Source organism: Triturus cristatus, chromosome 6 (assembly GCF_964204655.1).
Source record: "Triturus cristatus chromosome 6, aTriCri1.1, whole genome shotgun sequence".
Classification (NCBI taxonomy): Eukaryota; Metazoa; Chordata; class Amphibia; order Caudata; family Salamandridae; genus Triturus; species Triturus cristatus.
The window spans coordinates 105,107,900-105,132,904 of NC_140589.1; the positions used below are offsets into that span (position 1 = coordinate 105,107,900).

The following is a 25,005-nucleotide window of genomic DNA, read 5'->3' on the forward strand; positions in this document are numbered from 1 at the left end:
ATTCATAGGCATTATCAAAGCAATGCCTACTGGAAAATTGTATTTTTTCTCAAGATGCAGCACATATAATTATAAATCCTGTAGCATCTTACATGTCCCAGGCATTTAGTGGAACCCTGAGAACAATGCTTCCAAACCATTTTGTCCATTTCAACTCTTCCGCATGGATAAACTCAGACACTACTCTTTACTAGGAACAGCTCTTTTTAAAACCCCATGTTTAACCGAAATTTATATGGGCAAGAATCAGCAGAGTTAAATAACTCCAAAAAAGTGATCTGGAATGTTACAGAGCAAGTATCAATTAATCACCTTTAATTGACTTCAATGAGCTTTTCAGTATTTCATCACGTGCCAACAGGAAATATGCAAGAAATGTATTGTAGGAGTCTCTTACCTGCATGTGGACCGGGTGGCACGAATGGTGGTCAGCCCGGTGAGGGTCTCGGAGAAGTGGGTGTAGATGGGGGACAAGGTGATGCTGCAAAGCCGTTTCAGTTCCCTTGAGGTGTGGCGGTAGTACTGCTGGATATAGAAGTAGAGGACCCCCAGTGGCACCAGGACTAGTATGATCCATGGTAGCCCATAGCTTATCATCACTACCATACCCATCAGGCTGAATAAAAAAGCCAGGAAAACGTTGAGGTACAAGGGGAGTTCGTCATCGGCGCAGTATAAGTCGGATGAGAAACGGTTAATAATTCGGCCCATCGGAGTAGTGTTAAAGAAGGTCACAGTCGCCTGACAACAAGAAAGAGAAACATTACAGTAAAAAGCTTCTCTTTGCACTATACTTATAGAAAAAAATATTCATACAATCCATCCTCTACATGAAAAGGCCATTTTGATGGCCCAAAACATTAATCATTTTGGTCAGCATACACCATATATTCCTAAAAACGAGTTTACTGTGTTCTGAAAATGCTTTTCTTAAGTTTTGTGAAGATATTGGGGATGAGGAACCAAGTTATGTGTGATGGCTCAAAATCGTGCATTATGATGGAGCTTAGTGACCAATCTGTGATATGTTTTCTCAAATTTTCTAGACAACAGGAGTCAATACTCTGGCCCCATGGTACTAAGGACTCAATGAGGCAACCAGAATATCAGCTGGGCTGCAGTCAATACACAACCCATTGAGCAATAGTTGTCGTAAAATTTACTTCTGGCAATGATCTGTACCAACAAATGAGACAGGGAAACTAAGGACCTAATTACGACCTTACAGCAGAGCTGTGGCGCGGGAGTGCAAACCGCAGCACCACCGCTCCAACGAAATGTCGCCACCGCCTGCTGGCCAGATTACAAATTTTCAGTGGTGTGGTGGGGGGGCTGTGTGGCGGTTCCCCCTGCCTTGCCCTTTAAAAGGCGACGGTGCCTTTTAAAAAGACACCGCAATGGGAATGCCTCACAAAGTTCCTGCACGGCATGGACTCGTAAGTCCATGCCGTTTAAGGAACTTATGTGCATGCCCACAGGGGGGCATATATTAAGCCCCCATGTGTGTATCTATATATGTCTGAGGCACAGAAGGCCCCCCCTGTTTCCTTTCCGCCAGGCTTTTCATGGCGGTGGAACTGCCATGAGGAGCCTGGCTGAGAGGAAACTCGTAATATACTTGGCGGGACCATGGCGGTCCCGCCAAGCTTATTGCAGCCTTTGACCGCCACTCCGATGCCAGGGAAAGACTGTTCCCTGGCAGAGCCAGTGGTCCTAGTGCGGTTCGACTGCCCTTGTCGTAATCACCAGTGCTGGGGTGGCTGAATCCACCACCACGACGAGTCTGGCGGTCCAAGGACCGCCAGACTCATAATCTGGCCCTAAGAGGAAACCCAAATCCTCTTTTATAAATGAATCACACACTCAAGGAGCATCACGGAACAGCATGTGCATTTTAAAATGTTTATTTTTAAAAGCCCAAACTAGTGACTACATGAATTGTAACCACACAGGATATAAACAATGCAGCACAGTGTAAATGAACTAATTCTGTAAACATCATGAAATATTTTATAAGGATTATATTTCTGGCACTAAAACCCTCGGATGCTACCTCTTAGCACAATACTAGTTCTAGCATATTAGGAAATAACATGTCGAACATGCCCACCCCTCCAGATTATTTTTTCCCTCGGGTATGTCTTAAATCCTGTTATGTTATGTTATGTTATTTATACACTTCTATAGCGCACGGCCACTCCACTGGAGTATCCCGGCGCTTTAACGAAGACTCCCAACCGAAGATGGGGAAAAACATAACACCAAAAGGGCATACAAACACAGAAACAGCATCAAGATTACGGGAAGAGCAAAGTCTTAAGGGCCTTGCGGAAAGACAGAAGACTAGAAGTCTGTCTTAGAGAGATTGGAAGATCATTCCAGGCATGAGGGGCTAAGTGGCGAAAAGACCGTCCTCCTGCTCTTGCTCGTTTGATAGTGGGAACACTCATCTTTGATAAGGACGAGGATCTAAGAGATCTTGGAGGGGTATACCAAGACAGTCGTTTCGAGATATATTTGGGGCCTATGCCATGCAAGGCCTTGAAGGTCATGGTCAAAGTTTTAAATAGAATCCTTTTTGCAACTGGGAGCCAATGCAATGTGGCAAGAAGATCCGTGGCTCTGACTTTCCTTGGAAGACCAAAAATGGCTCGGGCTGCAGAATTCTGGGCGATTTGCAGACGCCTGACCAAATATTTGGGAAGTCCCAGAAACAGAATGTTTGCATAATCCAGCCTGGAACAGATCAGTGCCTGGACAATAATTTTTCTGTGCTGGATAGAGACTAAAGGGAGAAATTTGCGAAGCATCCGCAGGATGCCGAAACATTTCCCAGTAAGAGATGAAATATGTGGTCCGAAAGATAGCTTGTTGTCAATCACCACTCCCAAATTTTTGGCTTTCACAGACGAGCTAGTGGGAGGAGACATATCTTTCGGCCACCAGGTTTTCCAATCGGGTTCAGATGTACAGCCAAAGAAGAGCAGCTCCGACTTGTCGGCGTTGCACTTCAGCCCATGGTGTCCAAACCACTCAAAGACGGCACTCAAACATCCGTTGACCTGAACACTATCAAACTGACCATCCCTGTTACTTACAAAGAGGAGCTGGGTGTCGTCAGCATAGCTGACAATCCGGGCGCCAAAAGCCTCCGCTGTCACCGCCAGGGGGGCCATAAAGATGTTGAACAGGAGGGGGCTCAAGATGGAACCTTGAGGGACCCCCACTTCAAGTGGTGACATTTCAGCAGAGAAGGGTGGCGCCCAGATTGTCTGCCGGCGGTCGGCTAAGAAGGATTTAAGCCAATTCCACACCGTTCCCCGCAGACCAAAGTCCCAGAGTCTGGAGAGAAGAAGTGCGTGGGGAACGGTGTCGAACGCCGCCGACAGGTCCAGCATAATCAGTACCACTTTTTTACCAACATCCAACTCCTCCCTGATGGCATCTGTGACTTCTAGGAGCGCGGTCTCCGTGCTGAAATTAGCACGGAAACCAGATTGAGTATTATGCAACAGACCCCTTTCCTCAATAAAATTGGAAATAGATCTGTGAGCAAACCTTTCAGTCACTTTCGCCAGAGCAGGGAGTAAGGAGATGGGTCTGTAATTTGCATAGACTGCAGGGTCGAGCGCAGGTTTTTTTATAAGTGGCAAGATCATGGCACTCTTCCAAGCTTTGGGAACTACCCCGGAAGAGAGTGACAGATTCAAAATGGGATTAATCAAATCATTAAGAACAGGTGCCATATTTGCTAGACACTTGGCAGGGCAAGGATCCTGTGGAGATCCGGATTTGAGACTTGTCAGAATAGCAAGAGAGCTCTCATGATCTAATAGGGGAAAATTGGACAGAAAGGGGCCATGATCTGGCAAGGGACACCCCAGACTTGTCGTATGCTGCTGGAAAGTGGCCTGGAGAGATGATTGAATAGAGGTGATTTTCTGTACAAAATAGACAGCTAATTCCTTCAACCAAATTTCGGAGTGAGCATGGATCGGAGTATAAGCAGAGGGGGAGGTGAAATCTTTAACCACCCTGAAAATTTCCTTGCAAGAATGCTCCGCTTCATTTATTCTAGATTCCAGATAGGATTTTTTACCATCCCAAATTAATTTATGGTAGGCTCGAGTCAGCGTCTTAAATTTTTGCCTCTCAGAAAGATCATAGGATCGCCTCCATGCTCTTTCTGCTTTCTTAAGATCTTGTCGTGCTTTTTTTAGATGAGGGGTAAACCAAGGGGCAGATGTTCTCTTATCTGCAGAATTTTGTTTCATGGCCGGAACCAAGCTCTCTAGACGGTCTATGAACCAATTATGGAAGAGATCGCTATACTCCTCTACATTGTCAGAGGTGGGACACGGGAAGTTAGTTAGAGCATTTGATAGCATCTCTGCAGTAAGAAGATGGAAAGATTTAGAGAGATGCTTTAGCGACCCTACTGGTTTAGACCGTGATGGAACCATGACAGAGATGGAAAAAGTGATGAGAAAATGATCTGACCACAAAACTGGCATGGGAGGGTCAACACAGATAGGAGAAGTAGAAAAAATCTGGTCGAGCGTGTGGCCTTTATTATGAGACGGTCCTGCCACATAAGGAGATAGGCCAAACACGGAAGTAATATCTAACAGTTTTAGAGTGTCCGGATCCGAGCTATTATCCATATGGATATTTAAGTCACCTAATAAAAAACAATGATTGGACCTAAGGCATGGTATTGATAGGGCTGCCTGTAGTTCTTCCAAAAACAGCCCCACCGAACCTGGTGATCTATAGACCAGGATACCAGTACAGGCCTGGGAAGATGAGAGCTGGAGAGTAAAGCCTAATGCTTCGCAACCCTGTATATTATCTACTGAGAAAGTATGGCATACAATATTCTTATTAACTATAATAGCCACTCCACCGCCTCTACCAGATGACCTATCTTTCCTATAAATGTTATAGGCGGAAGGTACGGCATTTGCCAAATCGGGAGAGGAAGATTCGGACAGCCAAGTTTCCGTAAGGAACAGACAGGATATCTTAGAATCCTGTAACATATTCCAAATGTCTAGAGCGTGGCCGGGTAGAGATCTAGTATTCAGTAGTAAACATTTATGCAGAATAGGTGGGCTGACCTGTGTAAAAGAATTCCGAGCAGGAAGGCGCCAGCCACAAGTACTACACCCTGTCTTCACAGCCCGCCCTCCCGGGAAAACATGATGGCAGTGACCACACGGGGGGCGGAAGGAGCGTAGCTCGGGGCTGGAATACCTGAGTATACAGCGACACATAGTGCCACTGGCACAAATAGAAGGTATATACGTAGACCGTCCGGCACCGTCCGCCTCCGTGCCGCGGACTGGCGCAGACTGGCTACTCTTCGGCGCGTATTCGGCGCTACCGCTGCGCGTCACCGCTGCGCTAGTCTGTGAGGGGTCTTTATAGATTAGGTAAGGGTGGAGACTAGTCCGCCGACCTCTCCAAGATGGCTGACCAGGATGGAACAGCCAGGAACCAGGAAGTGATGACGCTCCAAAGCTCCCTCCACAACAATCAGCACAGAAGCTGTGGTGGACCGGGGAGTAGCGAGCAAACTGCAAGTATGGGCAGAGCAAATATTTTCTAAAACACAATATTACATTTAAAGCACACAATCAATAAATCACGCTCGAAAATGTTTTAAAATCCTAAGAGAACAATAAAATGCTATAAGTTGTTTGTAGTAATTCTAGTGCAAGTATAGCGCTGGTAAAAGTGTAGCGCTGGCGCTGCAAACTTCGTTTAATCAATCTTTGTTGTCTTTAGATGTTAGTTCTTTGGTTTCAGTGATCTTCTGTACCACCTGTGAGCATTCCTCGTCTGAGGGGAAGTGGGAGGGTCGCATGTGAATCCAGAAAGAAACAGAGAGAAACAGACTCTGGGAAAATATATAGTAAATACATACAGCACCAAATGGTGTTTGTATCAGGATACTCTGTAAAAAAAATACTGTACGGGAAAGAACCTATAAGTGCTCCCACGAAACTTGTAGGTTGTAGAACGCTGCATTCTGCAGCAGAACTGGAAGAAGCCAATGATGAAGCATGCCACCAAGGGGGAACCTGGGTGAGGGTTATTTAAGGACAACTCATAATTTTCCTAACTTTAGAGTGAAATGAGAAACAAACCTTTCTTTTGCAAGGAGGGCTCTTTTTGATAATTCCCATGAGGCACAGGGTCAAGACTGATTTGCATATGGCTGGGTTCAAACTGGAATGGCATGGTGAGCAAACAAACAATGGATTTAGGCCCAGATCTCTGTACTGGGGTGAATGTATGACATTGTTCTGCATTCTGTCCATCAATAGTTGTTTTTGTGTTTGTCATCCCGAGTGGGACGGGTGTGCCCAGACGTGGGTCCCGTGCTCTCCATGCCACTAGAATCAAGCTATCCTGGCTGAAGAGAGGGGGAAACCCCGAAACCGGTCCTAGGATGCTTGTTTCCAGTCCAGGGAGGACCTGGCTTGGCAGTTCGGGCTGGACTTTTCCCATGAGGCACAGGGTCAAGACTGATTTGCATATGTCTGAGTTCAAACTGGAATGGCATTGTAAGCAAAAAAAGATGGATTTAGGCCCAGACCTCTGTACTGGGGTGAATGTATGAGATTGTTCTGCATTCTGTCCATCAACTGTTATTTTTGCATTTGTCACCCCGAGTGGGATGGGTATGCCCAGACGTGGGTCCCGTGCTCTCCATGACACTGGAATCAAGCTATCCTGGCTGAAGAGGGGTGAAACCCCGAAACCGGTCCTAGGATTCTTGTTTCCAGTCCAGGGAGGACCTGGCTTGGCAGTTCGGGCTGGACTTTTCCCATGAGGCACAGGGTCAAAACTGATTTGCATATGGATGGGTTCAAACTGGAATGGCATGGTGAGCAAAAAAACGATGGATTTAGGCCCAGATCTCTGTACTGGGGTGAATGTATGACATTGCTCTGCATTCTGTCCATCAATAGTTCTTTTTGCGCTGTTTCAGAAGAAGCGAGCCTTTGCGAGGCTTTCAAGGTAGTGCTCAGGGGGCAATGCATTGTAAATAACATGAAGTTTTAAAAACTCTGAGACATCATATGGCACTATTTGAGCAAGAGATTAAACAACCAGAAGACCAGATGGCTCTAGAAGAAAACATGGCCACTAGGAAGAAAATCACAGAGTACAATAAGGTGGCAGAATGATAAGGTAAATATTTGGGCAAGTAAGCTGGGGCCAGGGCCTATGGAGAAGGAGGCAAATAAGGAAAAGTAGTTGCCATATTGATTTGGACAGCAAACAATGCCATTTCCCTAGCAGATCAGGAAGGTAGAGTTACAAATGACGCGACTGAGATAGAGGAAGTGTTTGTTCACTACCATAGAAAACGTTACGCCTCGCTCAGACACATAAATCCCTGCACAAATTCACACGTATCTTGACAATACAGCAATAGCATGGCTGAGTGACTCACTTAGGCACTTTCTAACCCGATCCCTCACATCAGAGGAAATAAAAAAAATAAAAAGAGATTTTCTGAGTGACAAAACCCTAGGTGCAGATGGACTCTCTGCTGAGCTATACAACATGTACTCTGACCTGCGAGCACCACACATGCTGAAAATGCCAGAGGCTATCCTGATGGACTTGCTCAAACCGTCTAAGCAAGCAGATAGCTGCAACTCATATCACCCACTGTCACTAATTAGTTATGACGCAATCAGTCAGTAAGTCAAAAATATTGTCTATTTCAGTAACAAGCTTGTTAAACATTATTACATAATACATTTTCCCAGTTACAAATACAGATAAAATTGAGTTGCACTATACATTCAGACATCACATAAAATACAATATATTCAATAGCATCTGGACAGACGATCAAAATACACTCTTTAGATAAATATTAAAGCTTATCAACACTTAGGGGTCTATGAGGATGGTCGGCGGATGGCCGCCGCCGGTCCGGCAGTGGCATCCGCCGGACCGGCGGCGGCCATCCGCCTGCGTTCGAAACCCGGAAAAACGCCGGTCCGATTAGCATCGAGGTCGTGACCGCGGCGGTGTGATTTTCTGCCCAACACTTTTCCACCGGCTGCAGTCCGCCCGCTTGCCTGGCGGGCGGAGCCGGACCGCTACAATTGTGGCGGATCAGGGCCAAGCACCGCCGGCACGATTATGATGCTGGCGGTAACCAGCCTTTGCCCTGTGGTGGAACCGCCATGGAAAGGGTGGCGGAAACATGTTCCGGGGGCCCATTGCAGGCCCCCAATTGGTTGTGGAGGGTGGGTGCACTACATTTCCCTGTGCCAGGTGGCAGGCACTGTGCAGTGCCTGCCACGCAGTCCAGGGAGATGCAGGACATGCTCCTTTTAACATCGCGGCGGTGCTTCTGGCAGCAGCGACCGCCGCAATGTTAATCGCCAGAATCTGACCGCCGCGGTCGGATTTCGACTGCGGAGCATCCTAATTGGACCGGCAGTTATGCCGCGGTCCTTGTAGGCGGTCTTTTCCCGCTACCATAGCGGTCAGGGAGATTTTCCGACCGCCATCCTAATAGACCCCTTAGTGTGCACAATTAAGGTACAAATTCTTTCAAAACCTTTAAGAATCTTGCCAAGGTATAAGCTACATCCAATAACTGCATTTGAAATAGAAAGCTAATTTTGATCTTATATTGTACTTTAAAAAATTGGTTTTAAATATTTCCTATGTGTCAATAAAAAAATAACGACAATCCAGTAAAACATGTATTCTTGTGTAAGGCATCTGCAAACCACAACCGCACATTCCTTCCACATTCTTAAAGGAAGATATATATCCCTAAGGGGTGAGCAAGAAGAGGGTTGAATCCTATTGTAAATATAAAAATTACGTATCACACTTGTGTTTGCAAGTTTGTGCAGATAGAGAAAGGAAACATTTAATACCTACGAGTCACAAATCAAAAGCGGAAGGCTTTGAACTGGAGGTCCCTTTCTCTTGAAATGACTGATGCAGCTCTCTCAACTTTTTTTGTGTTACAAAGAAGTAAAACAACATCAACATTATTGATTCTCAGAGTGGCTGCCATAGTACATAATTGCATCCTTACCTTTTCTGCCCAACTGAGCTCACTTTTAACTTTGCTGCTCTGACGTTATCAACATAGGGCCTGATTTAGATTTCGGTGGACGGGCCACAATGTTGATATCCTGTCCTCCGAAATATAAATCCCATAGGATATTATGAGATTTTTATTCGGCGGACAGGACATCCGTCACCGTTGTGATAGAGTAACCCATCCGCTGAAATCTACATCAGGCCCTTAGTCAGAAGGAAGCATACTAGTGAAATGTAGAACCAGGGTTGAAGCCCGGTTTCCAGTTTTACAGCTTGAGCCATGGCACATTTTGAGAAGGATAGTAGGGCAGGCCCCTTCAACCTTTTCCCTGACTCTAAAATTACTCGTACTCAATAGTTACACTCTGTAAAGGACTTGCGGTGGAACCAATGCTTTATGTGCTGGCACTGGAACAAGGGAAGGGTCCCCATAGTCCCTCCTAATTTTTTTTAATCTACCAGGTTTGGATGGACTCACTGCTGAGCTGTACTAGATGTACTCTGATCTGCGGGAAACATCCTTTACATCCAACAACCAGGTTTTACAACGCAGTCACTACCCCGAATGCGATGACACCATGAGTTACTTTAACACGCAAGTCGTTACAACGACTTGTTGTAAGAGGCACGTTGTTGGACTAATGTGGATTTTTAAGTCCAACACCTTCCCTACTGTTGCATAGACTGGAGTTGGAAAATAATGTATACTATTCCACAGTCCAACTCCCCTTAAAGCAAGTTGATATAATGACTTGCATGGTAAAGTAATGCATGGTAACGTGGCAGTTGGGGTAGTGACTTTGTTGTAAAGGCAATGCATGCGGGATTACGTCATACAACCTGACCTGCTAGCACCCTGCCTGCTGAAAATGTTTACCCAATCTGCCAACAGGGAGTCACTTCCTCCATCGCTGGCAGAGGCTATACTATAGTCTTGATCAAACCCTCTACACACGCAGATAACTGCAACTCATATTGCCAGCTGTAACAAAACCTTTTGCTAACCTGCTAGCAAATAGGCTTTGCCTTCTAATGCCGGAGATGATACTCCCAGATCAGATGGCGATCGTAACGGGGAGGTCCACCACACATAATTTGTGCACTACAATAGTGTTCATCCAGCCTGAGACGAATGCCATGGCTGTCTTTCTGGACTCAACTAAGGCATCGGACACCACTGAATGGTCCTACCTGTAGGTGATATGGGGGAAGGATGGGCTTACTTGCCTCTTTTCTGAAATTACTAAAATTGCTCTGCTTATCAGCATCCGATAGCACAGCTACACATATAAATGACCATCTCTGCCCCTCAATATCAAAACACCAGAGAACCAGACAGAAATGCTCCCTTTTATGCATCCTTTTTGGTCTGGCTCTGGAGCCCTTGGTGGCTAAATTATTGCAACATCACAAAAGAATGCTCTGTTTTATAGAAAGACCTCTTCTTATTTCCCTCTACACAGATGTAATGACATTATGTATCAGGGACACCCAAGAATGCCTAAACCCAATGTAAAGGGAATTTTTAGCATTCTGATAATAATTAAATATATTAATATTCTAATAAATAAAATATATATGCAATAATACATTAAATAAATTGGCAGAAAATCAGCTATCTTCCCACTAACTGAGTCCAAGGGGAGTTTAGAGATGGATTTCCCACTGGTGTGGTGCAAAGAGTCTATAAATATGTCAGTATCAGGATAAGCTGAAACAAAGACAAGATCATAAAATTGAATTAAGGCCGAACAATTAGCGCCTTAGAAGAAAAAGGGAGCAGTTGAATTAAATTACCCCTTTAAATGGCAGGCAGACTAGGATTAATACAAATGGTGTTTGCCTTGCCTTAATTTCTATATTTATTTGTAAACATTCTTGTCCTTTTGACCTCTCCGTTTTTTTTTTTTAACACACTGCGATCCCCACTGTTTAGGCTAGCATGGGCTGAAAAAGAGCCATAACAGCCTGTAAGACACTGACACTACCCTACAAAATTGGAGGATTTACAACCCCCAATTTGGAACTATACTATGCATGTGCACAAGCATAATATGCGTACTATTGATTCCATCTACAACAGTATATGGCACATGTGGCATTGAAAGAGATGTTGCAACTCCCTCTTCATTACAAACTGCATTTTGGTCCTGGAAAGTGGTAAAAAGAGACGAAATAAACTCTGTCCATTGCACTATCACAGCTAGAGCAAAGTAAAAATATAACTAAGAACAAAATTATCTGTGAGCCAGGCATTCAGTTGACCAAGCACCCACAGTCCCCCCTGACCGCAGAGGGTACATACAAATATCCCCCACCTACAAAAACTAAAACTACTTACTTGGGGAGACATATGAGAATGGGGAATTCATATCTCTAAAAAGCCTGAATGCTAGGGTAACAGTTAACTCACCTTATACACTTCTGTATCACAGACTTATAGCTGCAAGCGGAAAGCTATCAACCAAGTTCCCCCTGGAACTGATGACCTTAAGCCCTCTAGAAAGGGTCTTGGTGGCAAAAACACCCAAAAAGTTGATAAGCCCTTTAAGTTTCGAAACACAAAACAACATTTCTGTACACAACATTCCTGCGCACACTGGTTGGGATCCAGAATTAAAAGTACCAACGATTAAATTTGGGAATTCTACTGTCGTCAAACAGGGGACCTATTACCTAGTAGTAGACTGCGACTTATACATTACCTCTTCCTACAGAACATACTATCACCCGGCTGCACTACACAGATGAAAATTGAAGCCTGACTCCTGATGTGATCAGTGTAAAATGAAAGTCGCAGGGTTTATACAGTTGGCATGGGAGTGCATTGCAATACAAATTGACTGGGAGTAGATACTGAACACAGTACAAACTACAGGGGGGACCACCCCATACCGAAGTCCCCGGTGGTTGCATTACTGGGATGGGTAAAAAAGAGTAACACATCACATTAGGAAGTTCACTGCACTGGCCCTACCGATGGCCAAGAGGCTGGTTGCCGAGAGATGGGGGAGGGGACGTGTCCCTACGCTCAGAGAGTAGGTTAAAGACCTCACATACTGCAATGAGCAACTTGAACTCCACGAGGCACTGGTGCCGGTGACTTCCCACCCCAAAGACACGTGGGCTCCATTTAAACATCATTTGGCAGAAACCAGTGGAGCAGATGGGAGTCAGACCGTCGCGGATGTGGAGGATACAACAGCTGAAAGTAGTAAGCTACAGGAGACATTGCGATGAGAACACTGTATAATTGCTGGGATTATTCTGTTTTGGGGAGTTTTGGCACACTGTGTTGCTTTTGGTGTCATGACCTTGTGTTGTAGTAGGGTAATAACTAAAAAAACGTAATTTTTTTTTAAAAAGTGGTTTGTCTAATTTCTCTATCTCCTTGTCAAATTCTATCTGCGGCTTCTCTGTCTGACTTGTTCTTCTTTATTTTTTTTGGTTTTATTAAGCATTTTTGCAATATTGAAAAATACAACCAACAAACTTGCCAGTCAACATCATTAGTGCGCTACATACAGTATGCTATTAGGTGTCATACAGAAAGGAACATATTGCAATAGTCATCATGTCAATATCAAAATGGGAATTCCAAGCAATTAGACTGGATACAGGAGCTCAGGGGGCCACAACACACTACCGCAGTTTACAAAAAGAACAACTGTGGAGGAAGACATGGGTAACATCCAAAGCCGTGACAGTGTTACAGGTATTGCCTCGGTGGCGTGATAAGAATAGGATACGACGTTCCCCTACCGCCACCCATCTCCTAGGGATCATTCACTCAAAATATAACCCTATGATTCCCCGCTCTGATGTTCCCGAGCCCAGCTCACAAACGGATCCCAGATGTCGCGAGGCCTGGATGCAGCCGGCAGCAACTCCCAGAACGTGGTTAGCTGCGTGTGCCCATACATTACATCCGCTAGCCAGCTTTTCACTGTGGGCACCCTCCGTCTACCCCAGTGGATCGCCACCCGTCGCTTAGCAAACAATAGAAGCAACGCATGCAGCTTGCGCGATGTTGGCGGAGTGTCTCTGACATATCCTAGTAGCCCAAGCAAAGGGAAAGGGACGTCTGAACGACCCATAATCTGGTTTACCAATACAAAAACCTGAGACCAATAGCCGTCCAATTCTGGGCAGGACCATGCTATATGTAGAAAAGAAGTTGAGGCAGACCCACATCGCCAACATTCATCCGTCTCTCTAAGCCCCATTCTTTTCAGGCTAATGGGGGTTCTATAAAACCTATGTAAGTATTTAAAATGTATTAGACGCAACTTGTAGTTCGGCGAAAGCTCAGTAAGCTGCCCACAACAGAAATCCCACTGTTCCTCAGATATCACAGGTTGGAGCTCCTCGTTCCAATACAGCATAGATTTAGGCGCCACCACCGGTGCCATGTTTTGCATATGGCGATAAATACGAGTTACCAGCTTACGGGGGGACGGGGAGCCCACCACCGCCTCTAAAGCTGTAAAGACTGGCGGCGCGTCAGGGAGCTCCTTAGAGAGTGCCCGGCATGTCGCACGTAGTTTATGATACAAAAATAATTCGGAAAAGGGCACCGTACCTCCCTCCTCCGGTGCCGGGGGAGGCATAAACTTGCCATTGGGGAAGAGGTCCGCAAAGGTGCGAAGATGCAGCTTCTCAACTAGGTGTCCGGCCACCCCATCAGCAACACAGGGTAGCATCGGGTTATGCAACAGAGGGAGCGATGGGGCATACAGCAGTGGAACCCTCGCCCTCCTACGCAACTCCTCCCACGCCCATTGCAGCGTCCCAGCCGTGTCTACATCTACTCTAGGGCGCCTTGCCGTGGCACATATCGCCACGCTCAGTGGAAGGGGCGCCACCGCATCGCGCTCCACCGCCACGTGAGGCTGAAAAGGAGTCGGGTGGGTCCAGAAATGCAGAAACTGAGCCTGGGCACAGAGGGCATACAGCTTCATATCCGGGGCACCCAAGCCTCCCTGTCGCAACGGCAGCGTTAGTATGTCCCAAGCTACCCTGGCCTGTCCGCCTGCCCACACAAGCGCCACCAGGCAGGACCGTAGAGTGGCAAAGAAGTGCGACGTAAGCGGTATAGGTATATTGACAAATAGATAAAGGAATTTAGGTAATATTATCATTTTTGTCAACGCAATCCGTCCAGTTAGAGACAGGGGCAGGGAAGCCCATAGCTTCACTTTCTCGCTTAGCCACATCATTGCCCTGCCAAAGTTAAGATTCCAGATCTCCTGAAGGTTCCGGCTGATCCTAATCCCCAAATACTTGACCTCCTCCGCCTCCCAGCGCAGGGGGTACTCGGAGGTCACCTCTGCGGTGCTGTCCGTGAGGGGAAAGATTACCGACTTGGACCAATTGATGGATATGCCCGCGAGGCCCTCAAAGCGGACAAATTCCCGCAATATGGGATCCAAGTTGTCCGCGGGATCGATAAGATAAAGGGTCACATCGTCCGCGTACAGTGATATTAGAAGATTTCTAGAACTGAAGCCTATACCCCTTGCTGTATGATGTTGTCTAATCCTGGCCGCTAACGGCTCCATAGCTATAGCGAACAGCAGCGGGGAAAGAGGACACCCCTGCCGAGTACCCCGCAAGATGGAGAACGGTTCAGACACCAGGCCATTTACCCGCACTCTGGCTTTAGGCAAAGTGTAGAGCAAGCGGATTTTCATAAGCAGCAGTGCGCTGAAACCCATCCGTTCCAGTATATGGAATAAATAGGGCCATTCAAGTGTATCAAAGGCCTTAGTGGCATCTAAAAACACCACCGCAGCCCTGACCTCAGGGTGTAGATAATGCAGTGCGGCGAAGATCATACGCAGGTTGTGGGAGGTCGCTCTTCCCGGTATAAATCCCGATTGGTCTGGGAGTGCAATCAACGGCAACATTGGCTGCACCCGGTTTGCGAGCAGTTTAGCCAGGATCTTCACATCTACATTAATCAAAGATAGGGGCCGATAGGAGTTCAGATCATCAGCAGGTTTATCCGGCTTCAGCAATGTGATGATCAGCGCCTCACGCATGGTTGCAGGCAACACCCCCTTTTCTAAGGCTTCCTCGTACACTGCCAGTAACCGGGACGACAGCTCAAAAATCCGATTGGCCGCACTCTGCTAGTCCTACCAGCGTGTTACCCCAAAGAATTGTGGTCCATGAAGTAGCGTCGGCGGGTACGCCTATGCCAAAAGTTTAAAATGAAAATAAGTTAGCCATCCCTGGACACGTGTTTCGAGGTAGTTGCCTCTCGTCAGCAGGGAGTAGGTATGTGTGTAGGGTTGCTGCATAGGCTGCCAAAAAATATTCTCAGGTAAAGTACCACTCAAGGCGCGCAGGTGCGTAGCCAAGGGCTCGTCAGCCCCACCGGCTCAAGGGAGCCTGAATGTAAACAAAAATCCGATTGGCCGCACTCTGCTAGTCCTACCAGCGTGTTACCCCAAAGAATTGTGGTCCATGAAGTAGCGTCGGCGGGTACGCCTATGCCAAAAGTTTAAAATGAAAATAAGTGTCGCGTTAGCCATCCCTGGACACGTGTTTCGAGGTAGTTGCCTCTCGTCAGCAGGGAGTAGGTATGTGTGTAGGGTTGCTGCGTAGGCTGCCAAAAAATATTCTCAGGTAAAGTACCACTCAAGGCGCGCAGGTGCGTAGCCAAGGGCTCGTCAGCCCCACCGGCTCAAGGGAGCCTGAATGTAAACAAAAATCCGATTGGCCGCACTCTGCTAGTCCTACCAGCGTGTTACCCCAAAGAATTGTGGTCCATGAAGTAGCGTCGGCGGGTACGCCTATGCCAAAAGTTTAAAATGAAAATAAGTATCGCGTTAGCCATCCCTGGACACGTGTTTCGAGGTAGTTGCCTCTCGTCAGCAGGGAGTAGGTATGTGTGTAGGGTTGCTGCGTAGGCTGCCAAAAAATATTCTCAGGTAAAGTCCCACTCAAGGCGCGCAGGTGCGTAGCCAAGGGCTCGTCAGCCCCACCGGCTCAAGGGAGCCTGAATGTAAACAAAAATCCGATTGGCCGCACTCTGCTAGTCCTACCAGCGTGTTACCCCAAAGAATTGTGGTCCATGAAGTAGCGTCGGCGGGTACGCCTATGCCAAAAGTTTAAAATGAAAATAAGTGTCGCGTTAGCCATCCCTGGACACGTGTTTCGAGGTAGTTGCCTCTCGTCAGCAGGGAGCAGGTTTATCCGGCTTCAGCAATGTGATGATCAGCGCCTCACGCATGGTTGCAGGCAACACCCCCTTTTCTAAGGCTTCCTCGTACACTGCCAGTAACCGGGGCGACAGCTCATCCACGTACGCCTTATAGAACGCTGTTGTCAGACCATCAGGCCCCGGCGCTTTGTCAGGCGGTAAGCTCTTAATGACCTGTGCCACATCTCCAGCGTCTATCGGGAGGTCCATATATTCTCTGTGTTTATTATTGAACCACACCAACGCAATGGAATCCAAAAAGGATTCAAGCCCCTCCGGACACGCATCCTGGGTGTTGGTATACAATCGGGAGTAAAACTCAGAGAAGGCTCCTACAATTTCCCCTTTGTTATGAAGCAGCTCGCCAGCCGTCGTGCGCAGTTCATGAATATATGTCGCGGGACGCGGCGGTCTGATCATATTCGCCAAGACCTTCCCCGGTCTCCCACCCTCGCCATAACGCCTTGCCTCCGCATATTTCCCTAGAAATTTAACCTCCCACATCGCCTCCTCGTCGTACGTCAATAATTTTGTTTTCAGCAGTGCCGCCACCTCCGACCCTCCAGTATCAAAGAAAGTGCGTTCGAGCTTTTTTATATCGGTTTCCAGCATTGCCAGGGTGCCCCGTATCGCCTTCAGCACACCCACCTGCCGGGCTATACACTGGCCTCGAATGACGACCTTGAAGGCCTCCCACAGAGATGCCTCAGTAGCTACCGATCCCATATTTCGCTCGATGTAGTCAGTGATATCCGTCCTTATCTCCTCTTTGAATGCATCATCAAGTAAGGCGGGAGCCGCCTCGAGAACGTCGGGAACGGACCACCAGGGATTAGCAATTTCAACATGCAGGGTGCATGGTCTGACAACGAGCGGGGCATGTGCTCCACCTGCACCGTCCACAGGGCGACGTCTCGCGACACCAGCCCGAAGTCAAGGCGGGACCACGCGCCGCCATGAGCCGATATACAGGTGCCCTCCCTTAGATTCTCATGTCTACCCCGCCATACATCAACCAGCGAGCCGTCCAGCCGTATTTCCCGCAACGCGGAGCTTGCCAACGGATTCAGTGTACGAGCCACCCCCCTCCTGTCTGCTTTGTCATCAAGTACGGCATTGAAATCACCTCCCCATATAATTGTACTGCATCCAGTGGCTTTCACCTGCCCCCAAATCTTATGGAAAAAAGCGGGGGAGTCAGCATTGGGACCATACACAGCCACAAATACCACCGAAACGCCACACACAATGCCCTGAACCAAAACATATCTGCCCTCCGGGTCACATTGAACAGAGCCCTCCCGCCAGTCCAACCCCCGACGGATCAGTATCGCAACCCCCCGGGCATAGTTGGAATAGATAGCTGAATACACGTGCCCCCATCTAGTGTGTCGCAGTCTTTGGGCAGGGGCGGTGTTCAAATGGGTTTCCTGCAATAGACAGACATCCACACAATGCCGCACCAAATATGCATGTACCAACATTGCCTTCCTATGATCATTTAGCCCCCAAACATTCCAGGTAAGACAGTTCAACGTTTTATCTGCCCTGGGCATTCCCCACACATATTATGTAAAGTGCAGTAAGACATGTTGACAGTGACCATTCCGTACGCGGAAGACACAACACAGATAGCATACAATAAAATCTGGCAGTGAACAACAAAACAATAACCCCAACCATCCAACCCCCACCCACTCCAACCCCCCAACCGGGTCGTAGAATAGCCATCCCCATACTCTCCCCAACGAGACATTAAGTAAACAAGGGAACATTCCCGAGGGGGTGTAGCTATGCCGGCTACTACCCTGTGTGGAACAGGGTGGCCAGAAGATCTGCAGGGGATACGAGCCGCCCAAGACCTAATAAGTGGGAACTACACATGATAGCAGATGGCAACGATGGAATTACTGGGCTATACAAGTGCACAACCCTCTAAAACGGAGAGGAGTCCAGAGATAATCAGGAGTCGTTTCCCTCAAGACACAATAGTTGGGACCCACGTTTACTCATTGTCACTGAGCCTGCCATCCACCTCCTCCGCCGCACCGCTGGGTCGTTTTGTGGATTTGCGTCCCACATGTTTGGCGAACTTCATTGCCTCCTTGGCGTCAGTGAATATGTGGGCAGACCCCTCAAAGGTCACCTTTAACTTCGCCGGGTAGAGGAGCGAGTACGGAACCTGCGCCTGCAGAAGAATCCGCTTCGCCGGCAGAAACTCCCGGCGGGCAGCCTGAACAGCCGGGGTGAAGTCAGGGTAGAAGGAGATATTATTGCCCTTGTGCGTGATAGTTCCTTTTTCCCTTGCCAGTTTAAGGATTAAATCACGATCTTGGTAGTTCAAGAGCCTCGCAATGATGGGCCGGGGCGGCGCTCCAACAGGGGGCCTCTGACCCAGCGACCTGTGTGCCCTCTCCACCACAAAAACCGCTGATAGGCTAGGGTCAAACAATTCGTGTAGGAGTTCAGTTACATAGGTTTCCATCTTAGATATGGCAGTGGTCTCCGGAACACCAGTGACGCGTAGATTATTGCGCCGGGACCGCGCTTCTAAGTCCTCATTCTTAGCACGAATTATGCCCAACAATTTGTCCATATGCAGGAGCTGGTCCTTCGTTTCCACTTGGAACTCATGAAACTCCGAGTGGCGAGCCTCAAGCGTGTCCAACCGCGTCTCATGCGTCGCCACTTGCGTTTTCACAGAGTCTAATTGACTGGTGAGATCGTCTAGTTTGGTGTCAATATTTCGTAGGCTAGAATGCATCTCAAGCATCAGTGTGCGTAGATCTTCACCATGATCGTCAGCGGCCAGGTCACGCCTTTCCGCCGCCTGGGACTCCGGCTCCGACTCCACCTGATGTGTGGAGCGCTTATGGTCAAAGGTCAGCTTCGGCTGCTTAGAGTCTTGTTTACCCATTTTGAAGAGAGCTCCACCGGCTCCTGCCGTGAACCAGCAGCAAAAGCCCCCAACCGCCTACTCGTCCGAAGCGCCACAGCAGGTTACCCACACACCGCCTCTCGCGCTCTCACTGATTGACTCCAAATATGGAGGCCGGAGGCACAGGCAGCGACCACCCCGCAGTACTCCTGGCAGCAGGTTTACACTCGTGAGCCCCCACACCCGGCACCAGTGTCTCCTCCAGGCTACCTAAGAACAGCTCCACACGGTGGACACAGCCCGCAGCCGTGACCCAAGCAGATGTCCGCCAAACTTCCTGAAGCGCAGGGGGGGGGGGGGGGCAACTCCCCAGAGCCCACCCGCATCCACCAACCAGCTGGCCGGACTGCAGCAGCACCTAGGCACCTGCTTGCCCCCTCCAACTCTGCAGTCCACATTCCTCCACTGGCACAGCGGTGTCCTCGCCCCGGCCCTCAATCACTCCGCCAGCGCCCCATCCGGGCATACCACCCGCGGCGCTCAGGCAAAGCGGGTAACGACCCAGCAAGTAGGACTCACAGCCTCCGGATCTCATGCGCCACCGCCTCAAGGGCTCCAGTCGTCTCCCACAGAGCGCCTACGGCAACTGTGAAATCGCGTGCCAGCACCCCGCCGCTCATCGGTCTCCTCACCACCACATGCCGGCTGCAGTTATCGTCCACAAAATGGCGGCCACCACTTCCAGAGTCTGCCAGCCTCATACGCGCCGCGGGGCCAGCTCCAACAACCTGCGGGCTCCCTAGCCGACAGGAGCGCAGCGCATATGCCCCACAGTCAGCTTCCACCAGGGTCACCCACTTATCTGACGCCGTCAGCGACGGTGATCAGCGCTCCGAGCTCTGATCCGCCATCCGTCCACCGAGCACTCCTCAGCACATCGCGTCGCCAGTCCAAGGTCCGCCACCGCACTCCAGCACACCCGGGATCCGTCAGCAGGCGCCGACCAGACAGGGACCCCTCAGCAGCACGTCATCTCTCCAGCACAGGCCTCACCGCCAGCACCCTCCTCGGGCTCGAGTCGCGGCTCTCCCCAATCGAGCTCCAGCAGGCGCCTCCGCCAGGGCCGCCCACAGGTTCCGCGGGTCATGGCCCCTTGCAGGCAGATGGAAAGCGGGAATAGCGTACCTCCGCCGATGCCTCACAGCCACCTGAACGTTTTCTGCCGGTTTGGGCAGCTCTGTCTCACCCCGGTGTGAAGGATTACTTCAGGATTTCGTTCCGGCCGGCAGAGCTCACTCAGAGAGCGGCCATCCCGCTGCTCAGCAGGCAAAGCCCCCCTGCTTGTTCTTCTTTATTAACGGCATATATTGACCTGGATATATAGCGTTTTGTTTTTACTGGATGTGGGCTAAAAATAAACTCCATGTTTTCATTAATTTTGGAAAGGTACTCCTTCACAGAAGTTAAGCTGGAATGTACTTACCATCACTGGCAAAGCTTGCCTAAACTATGTGTGGCTATTGTTATGGGAGGGAGTACATTATACCTGGGATCCAGTCGATTGGCTGAAAGATCAGGAGTTTGGAAAGAAACCTGTTCATACACATATCAGCATCTATATTCCACTGGAATGAAATGCAGTAAAATTGTAGGTACCATTCTAAATTATTTCATTTAGCTAAATATCAGTAATGTTATCTTTCCAATGCCAACCTGGAAATTGTGTTGAATTAGATTTTGGAACAGATGGTCTAACGTAAGCTAATAGGCAGGTGGTCTGCTGTATGGTTTTCTACAAAAATATAATTTCTCTGGGTGTCAAACATGCTCTAAATAAAGCTTCTTTACCATTACATTTGCCACAATCTGGTGCCCAAACACTTTTCTCATTTATATTTCCCTTCCAATATTGAAAACCTTGGACAGCAAGTGTTTCACTCAATTGTGCTGAATATAGAAATTATTTTTTTCTGGACTTTCTCCGGTTTCTGGGAATAATAGAAAGCAGAGGGGTCTAACCTGACAACACTGGTGAAATAGAAAAAATTCTCCTGGGAATTCTTGGGGCTATTTATGGGTGGAGCCCGACAATGATCTCACTTTGTATAATTATATATTCCTCAGGGAATGTAGGTAATGATGACCATAAGGGTGGAAACAAAACACGTTTAAATAAGGGTCCTCACTTTGTAATGTAGTGTAGGATGACAAATCAGCAACTCTCTGTTTAACTGCATCTACATCCCATGAATCTGAAATAGCACCAGGAACTGTGGGCCCGATTCACAGAATTAACTTAAGACAAAATCCTAAACTTACTACCATTTTGGTATTCACAGAAGGCACTTACTCATTTTGGTATTCACAGAAGGCACTTACTCATTTCGGTATTCACAGAACTTAGAAGTCCTAACTTTAGGACTCCTAAATGCCTTCTGTGAATGCTTAAAGTCTTAAAGTTAGGATTTTTCTCAGTTTAGGAGTAGTAAAGTTAGGACTCCTAACTTTAGGACTCCTAAACTGAGAAAAATCCTAACTTTAAGACTTTCGGTATTCACAGAAGGCATTTAGGAGTCCTAAAGTTAGGACTCCTAACTTCTGTGAATACCGAAATGAGTAAGTGCCTTCTGTGAATACCAAAATGGTAGTAAGTTTAGGATTTTGTCTTAAGTTAGTTCTGTGAATCGGGCCATGTAATATCATCCAAAGACACTTTTAAAACATGGGGTATATGTATTAAATCTATCAGCCCCATAACGTGACAGGAGACCTTTTGCCAAATGACACCACCCAACATAGAAGACGCAGTGAAGTTCACAGCCTGATGATTCTGACGTTTTCTGTGTGAAGAATGCAGTTGCAGCTCCTGGACTACAGGAAACACACAGTTGTATCAGGAATGTAGTTTCCATTCATCAATAGCAGGACTGGAATCAGCATATTAATCCAAATCAAAAGGAAAAATATTAATAATACGGTTTAGGCCCTTGCACAAGCGAAGTCATCAGTGCTAATAGCCACAACGGTGCTTTTAAGCAAAACATTGCGAATGGCACACAACTACCAGTTAAGAAATTGATTATGGCTAATGGTCATCAGCCTCAGGAGTCACCTCCTTCAATCCAGATGTTGTTATTGCCACCCAACTGTTCTATGAGAAGTAGTTGTGAGGACTTATGCAACCCAGTAACCATTCATCTACCATCAGCATGTTGTCCCTATGTGGCAGATCTGGTCAAAGTCTTTCCTTTGATTTCTGGTACAAATAAACCACTGGAATTGTTGAAGAATAAAGTCATTCGCTGGTTGCATTCTAAATATATTTTTCCGCTAAGTAAGGCTGAACAAATGTTGTTGACGAGACATGTAGGATGGATCAGCCCACGAAGGAAAGTCTTCAAGGGGGGAATGTATTATTATTAATTTTAAGCATTCCAGATTTGCAGGAGAGGCTCTATCAAGGTCAACGCCAATTGCACCATTTGCTAAGAACATTGCTTTATTACCACTGTGTTTTTTCCATCAGCATCTCAGAAGTACTGTATCATTGGGTAATGGCCATTTGATTAACCAACCGTCGTCTGGGGGTAAACCCCCGTATTCTTCACCTATAAATTTAACGAACAGATTTCAGGTTCTGAGTTTGTTACAAGATAATGACTAACTCAGTCATACTGGGGATTCTACTCTTTGTTCCAGGGACAAATGTGAAGTTATTTCACAGGTCTTAACAGTGGAATTGTCTAATTCTAATGTACACCTGACTCTGAGTGCTGTGCCACAAACAATATTTATCAGCCAACTGTAAATGCTAATGCAGATACTTGTGGCCCTTGTGAGTCATCCCTTGCTTAACCCTTTTCAGGTATCATTCGACAAGGCCATGATAATAGGGTTTAGAAATTTGTCACCTGGAATGTGTGCAGCCTGCAGAACAAGTTATTCTCCCAAGATTGGTTAGGTGATACCTCTGCCTCCACTATCATTTGTATTCAGGTAACCTGGTGTGTGACCCCAATTCATGTTGAGGCTTTTCTTCCCACTTTTTGGGGGCTGTACCATCTCTAGCAGGACGCGCCAAAGGGGTGTTACAGATTTTAATATCTAACAAGTTACATGTTATTGTTAAAAAGTATTCTGTTGTTGCACCCCATTTCCAGTTTCTGTGGCTGTCAACTAAGGGCGGCCCTGATTTAGTGGTAGTCAATTTTCATAATAATGTATTTGAATCCTTTCGTAGCCAGGTGGTTTATGGCCTTGAGGTGGGATTGGATGCCTTTTGCACTCCACAAATTCAAACATTAACCTTATACGGGCAGGTGATTTTAATAAGTAGACGTGTCCTCTTCCAGCGAAACAGATATGTGGACTTTCTACCTCTGATAGACATGGCATTTAAAATTTCCCCATAATTACTATGGGAATGAATTACATTCGTAAATGTTTAAATATGACCTTCTTCTGTTAGATTTCCATTGTGATTTGCTCATTCAGCCCTACAATCACCAGATATTCCATCAGGTTCCGGCAAAGTATCATGAATTCTGCTGCCGCGTTGTCCAGCATCGTTACTACCCACTCCCCGTTCAGAACCAGAGTCCTCAGTAGCCTGGCAATGTCTTATTTTAATCCCAGCTCCCTACTTCTTTTTGAATTTAGGTTAATTAATTTTTTGTTTGTCCTCTTTAAGGATGTAGTCTGAAGTGCGATGTGTTTCCCTTTTTGGCTTCACGCACTCTTCTGATCTTTGCTCTGACCGTCCACCTCTTTCCGAACGTGTATCGGATGAATCCTGAAAGGAACGAGAGGAACGTGTATCAGTACCCTGAAACCTGTAAGGATTTCTAATATTATCACAATTTCTCAAATTGTATTTGTTGTTAGTGGTTTACTGCTGAGGAGTCCCACCCCGTGATTGTGTTGTTTTGTTTATTTTTTTGTTTATTGTCCCATTTCTTCTTAGAAGAATAGGGTGCTTGCTTAGTTATCCTTTTCAGAATTACTCTTAACCTGTGTTTTCCCAGGTCTGGCTCCCAAATTATCTCTATCTAGCGTAGCATAAGTTTCTTCGATAATTTTAGGCAATTCCCGCTACTGCTGTGCAGGAGTTAACTCCCTCAGGCGTTGATGTATAGCCAATGCTGCTGCTTCCACCTTTATGTTACTTAACATAATGGTGATACCGCTGCAAAATTGCCCATCAGTTTCATCCTGCCCCGTACTCATTCTGTACTTGTTTCAGTACCTCAGGTAAAACTGCTATTGAGGGGGTAGCATGAGTTATGGTGTAAACTGCAGCGAAGACTGAACCCCAAGTGGCACAATCTTCCACCGGCGGAGCCATCACCATTGGCAAGCAAATTGTTAATATTCTGTGTTTGTCCTGGAGTCCCGTATGGGGAAAAACCGATTCAAGCTGGCTTGTTTTCTGTGCAATCCAGAACAGAATTTGCTCCCCACTGGTGGGAACCTTTCCCATAACGGCATTCAGCGTTTGAGAGCTGATACCCATAGCAGACAGTTGTGGTTGTGCAGCCTGAGCCGTCCATGCAGGGTTCACTGTCAGCTTTACTAGAACTTTGTATAGTGTTGTTATTTCGGCTGATTCTAAATCATCAAGATTAGGATGTGGTGTATAAGCAGCTATAACTGGCCAAGTCGCTAGTTCTTTACTGAGCAGACGAGTCTCACATTTTCTACTGTTTAGGCCTTTGAACCAATTTATGTGTTCATGGTAAGTTAACGGAATTTCTATAGCCACATATGGAAAGTATTCCTCTGGTGTTTTATCTTCAATGTAAGTTTGAAACAATTTTGTGCA

At 47.1% G+C, this 25,005-nt stretch overlaps 1 protein-coding gene across 2 annotated transcripts in view; it reads right to left on the minus strand.

The window, feature by feature from the left end:
• Positions 1–25,005, minus strand: part of LOC146816450 (ATP-binding cassette sub-family C member 10-like) — a 351,699-nt gene that overhangs the window by 113,953 nt on the left and 212,741 nt on the right. For both annotated transcript variants that reach the window (XM_085610292.1, XM_085610293.1), the window contains exon 15: positions 398–741. In XM_085610292.1, the coding sequence (XP_085466418.1) occupies positions 398–741 (344 nt within the window). The remainder of the gene's footprint in view (positions 1–397; positions 742–25,005) is intronic.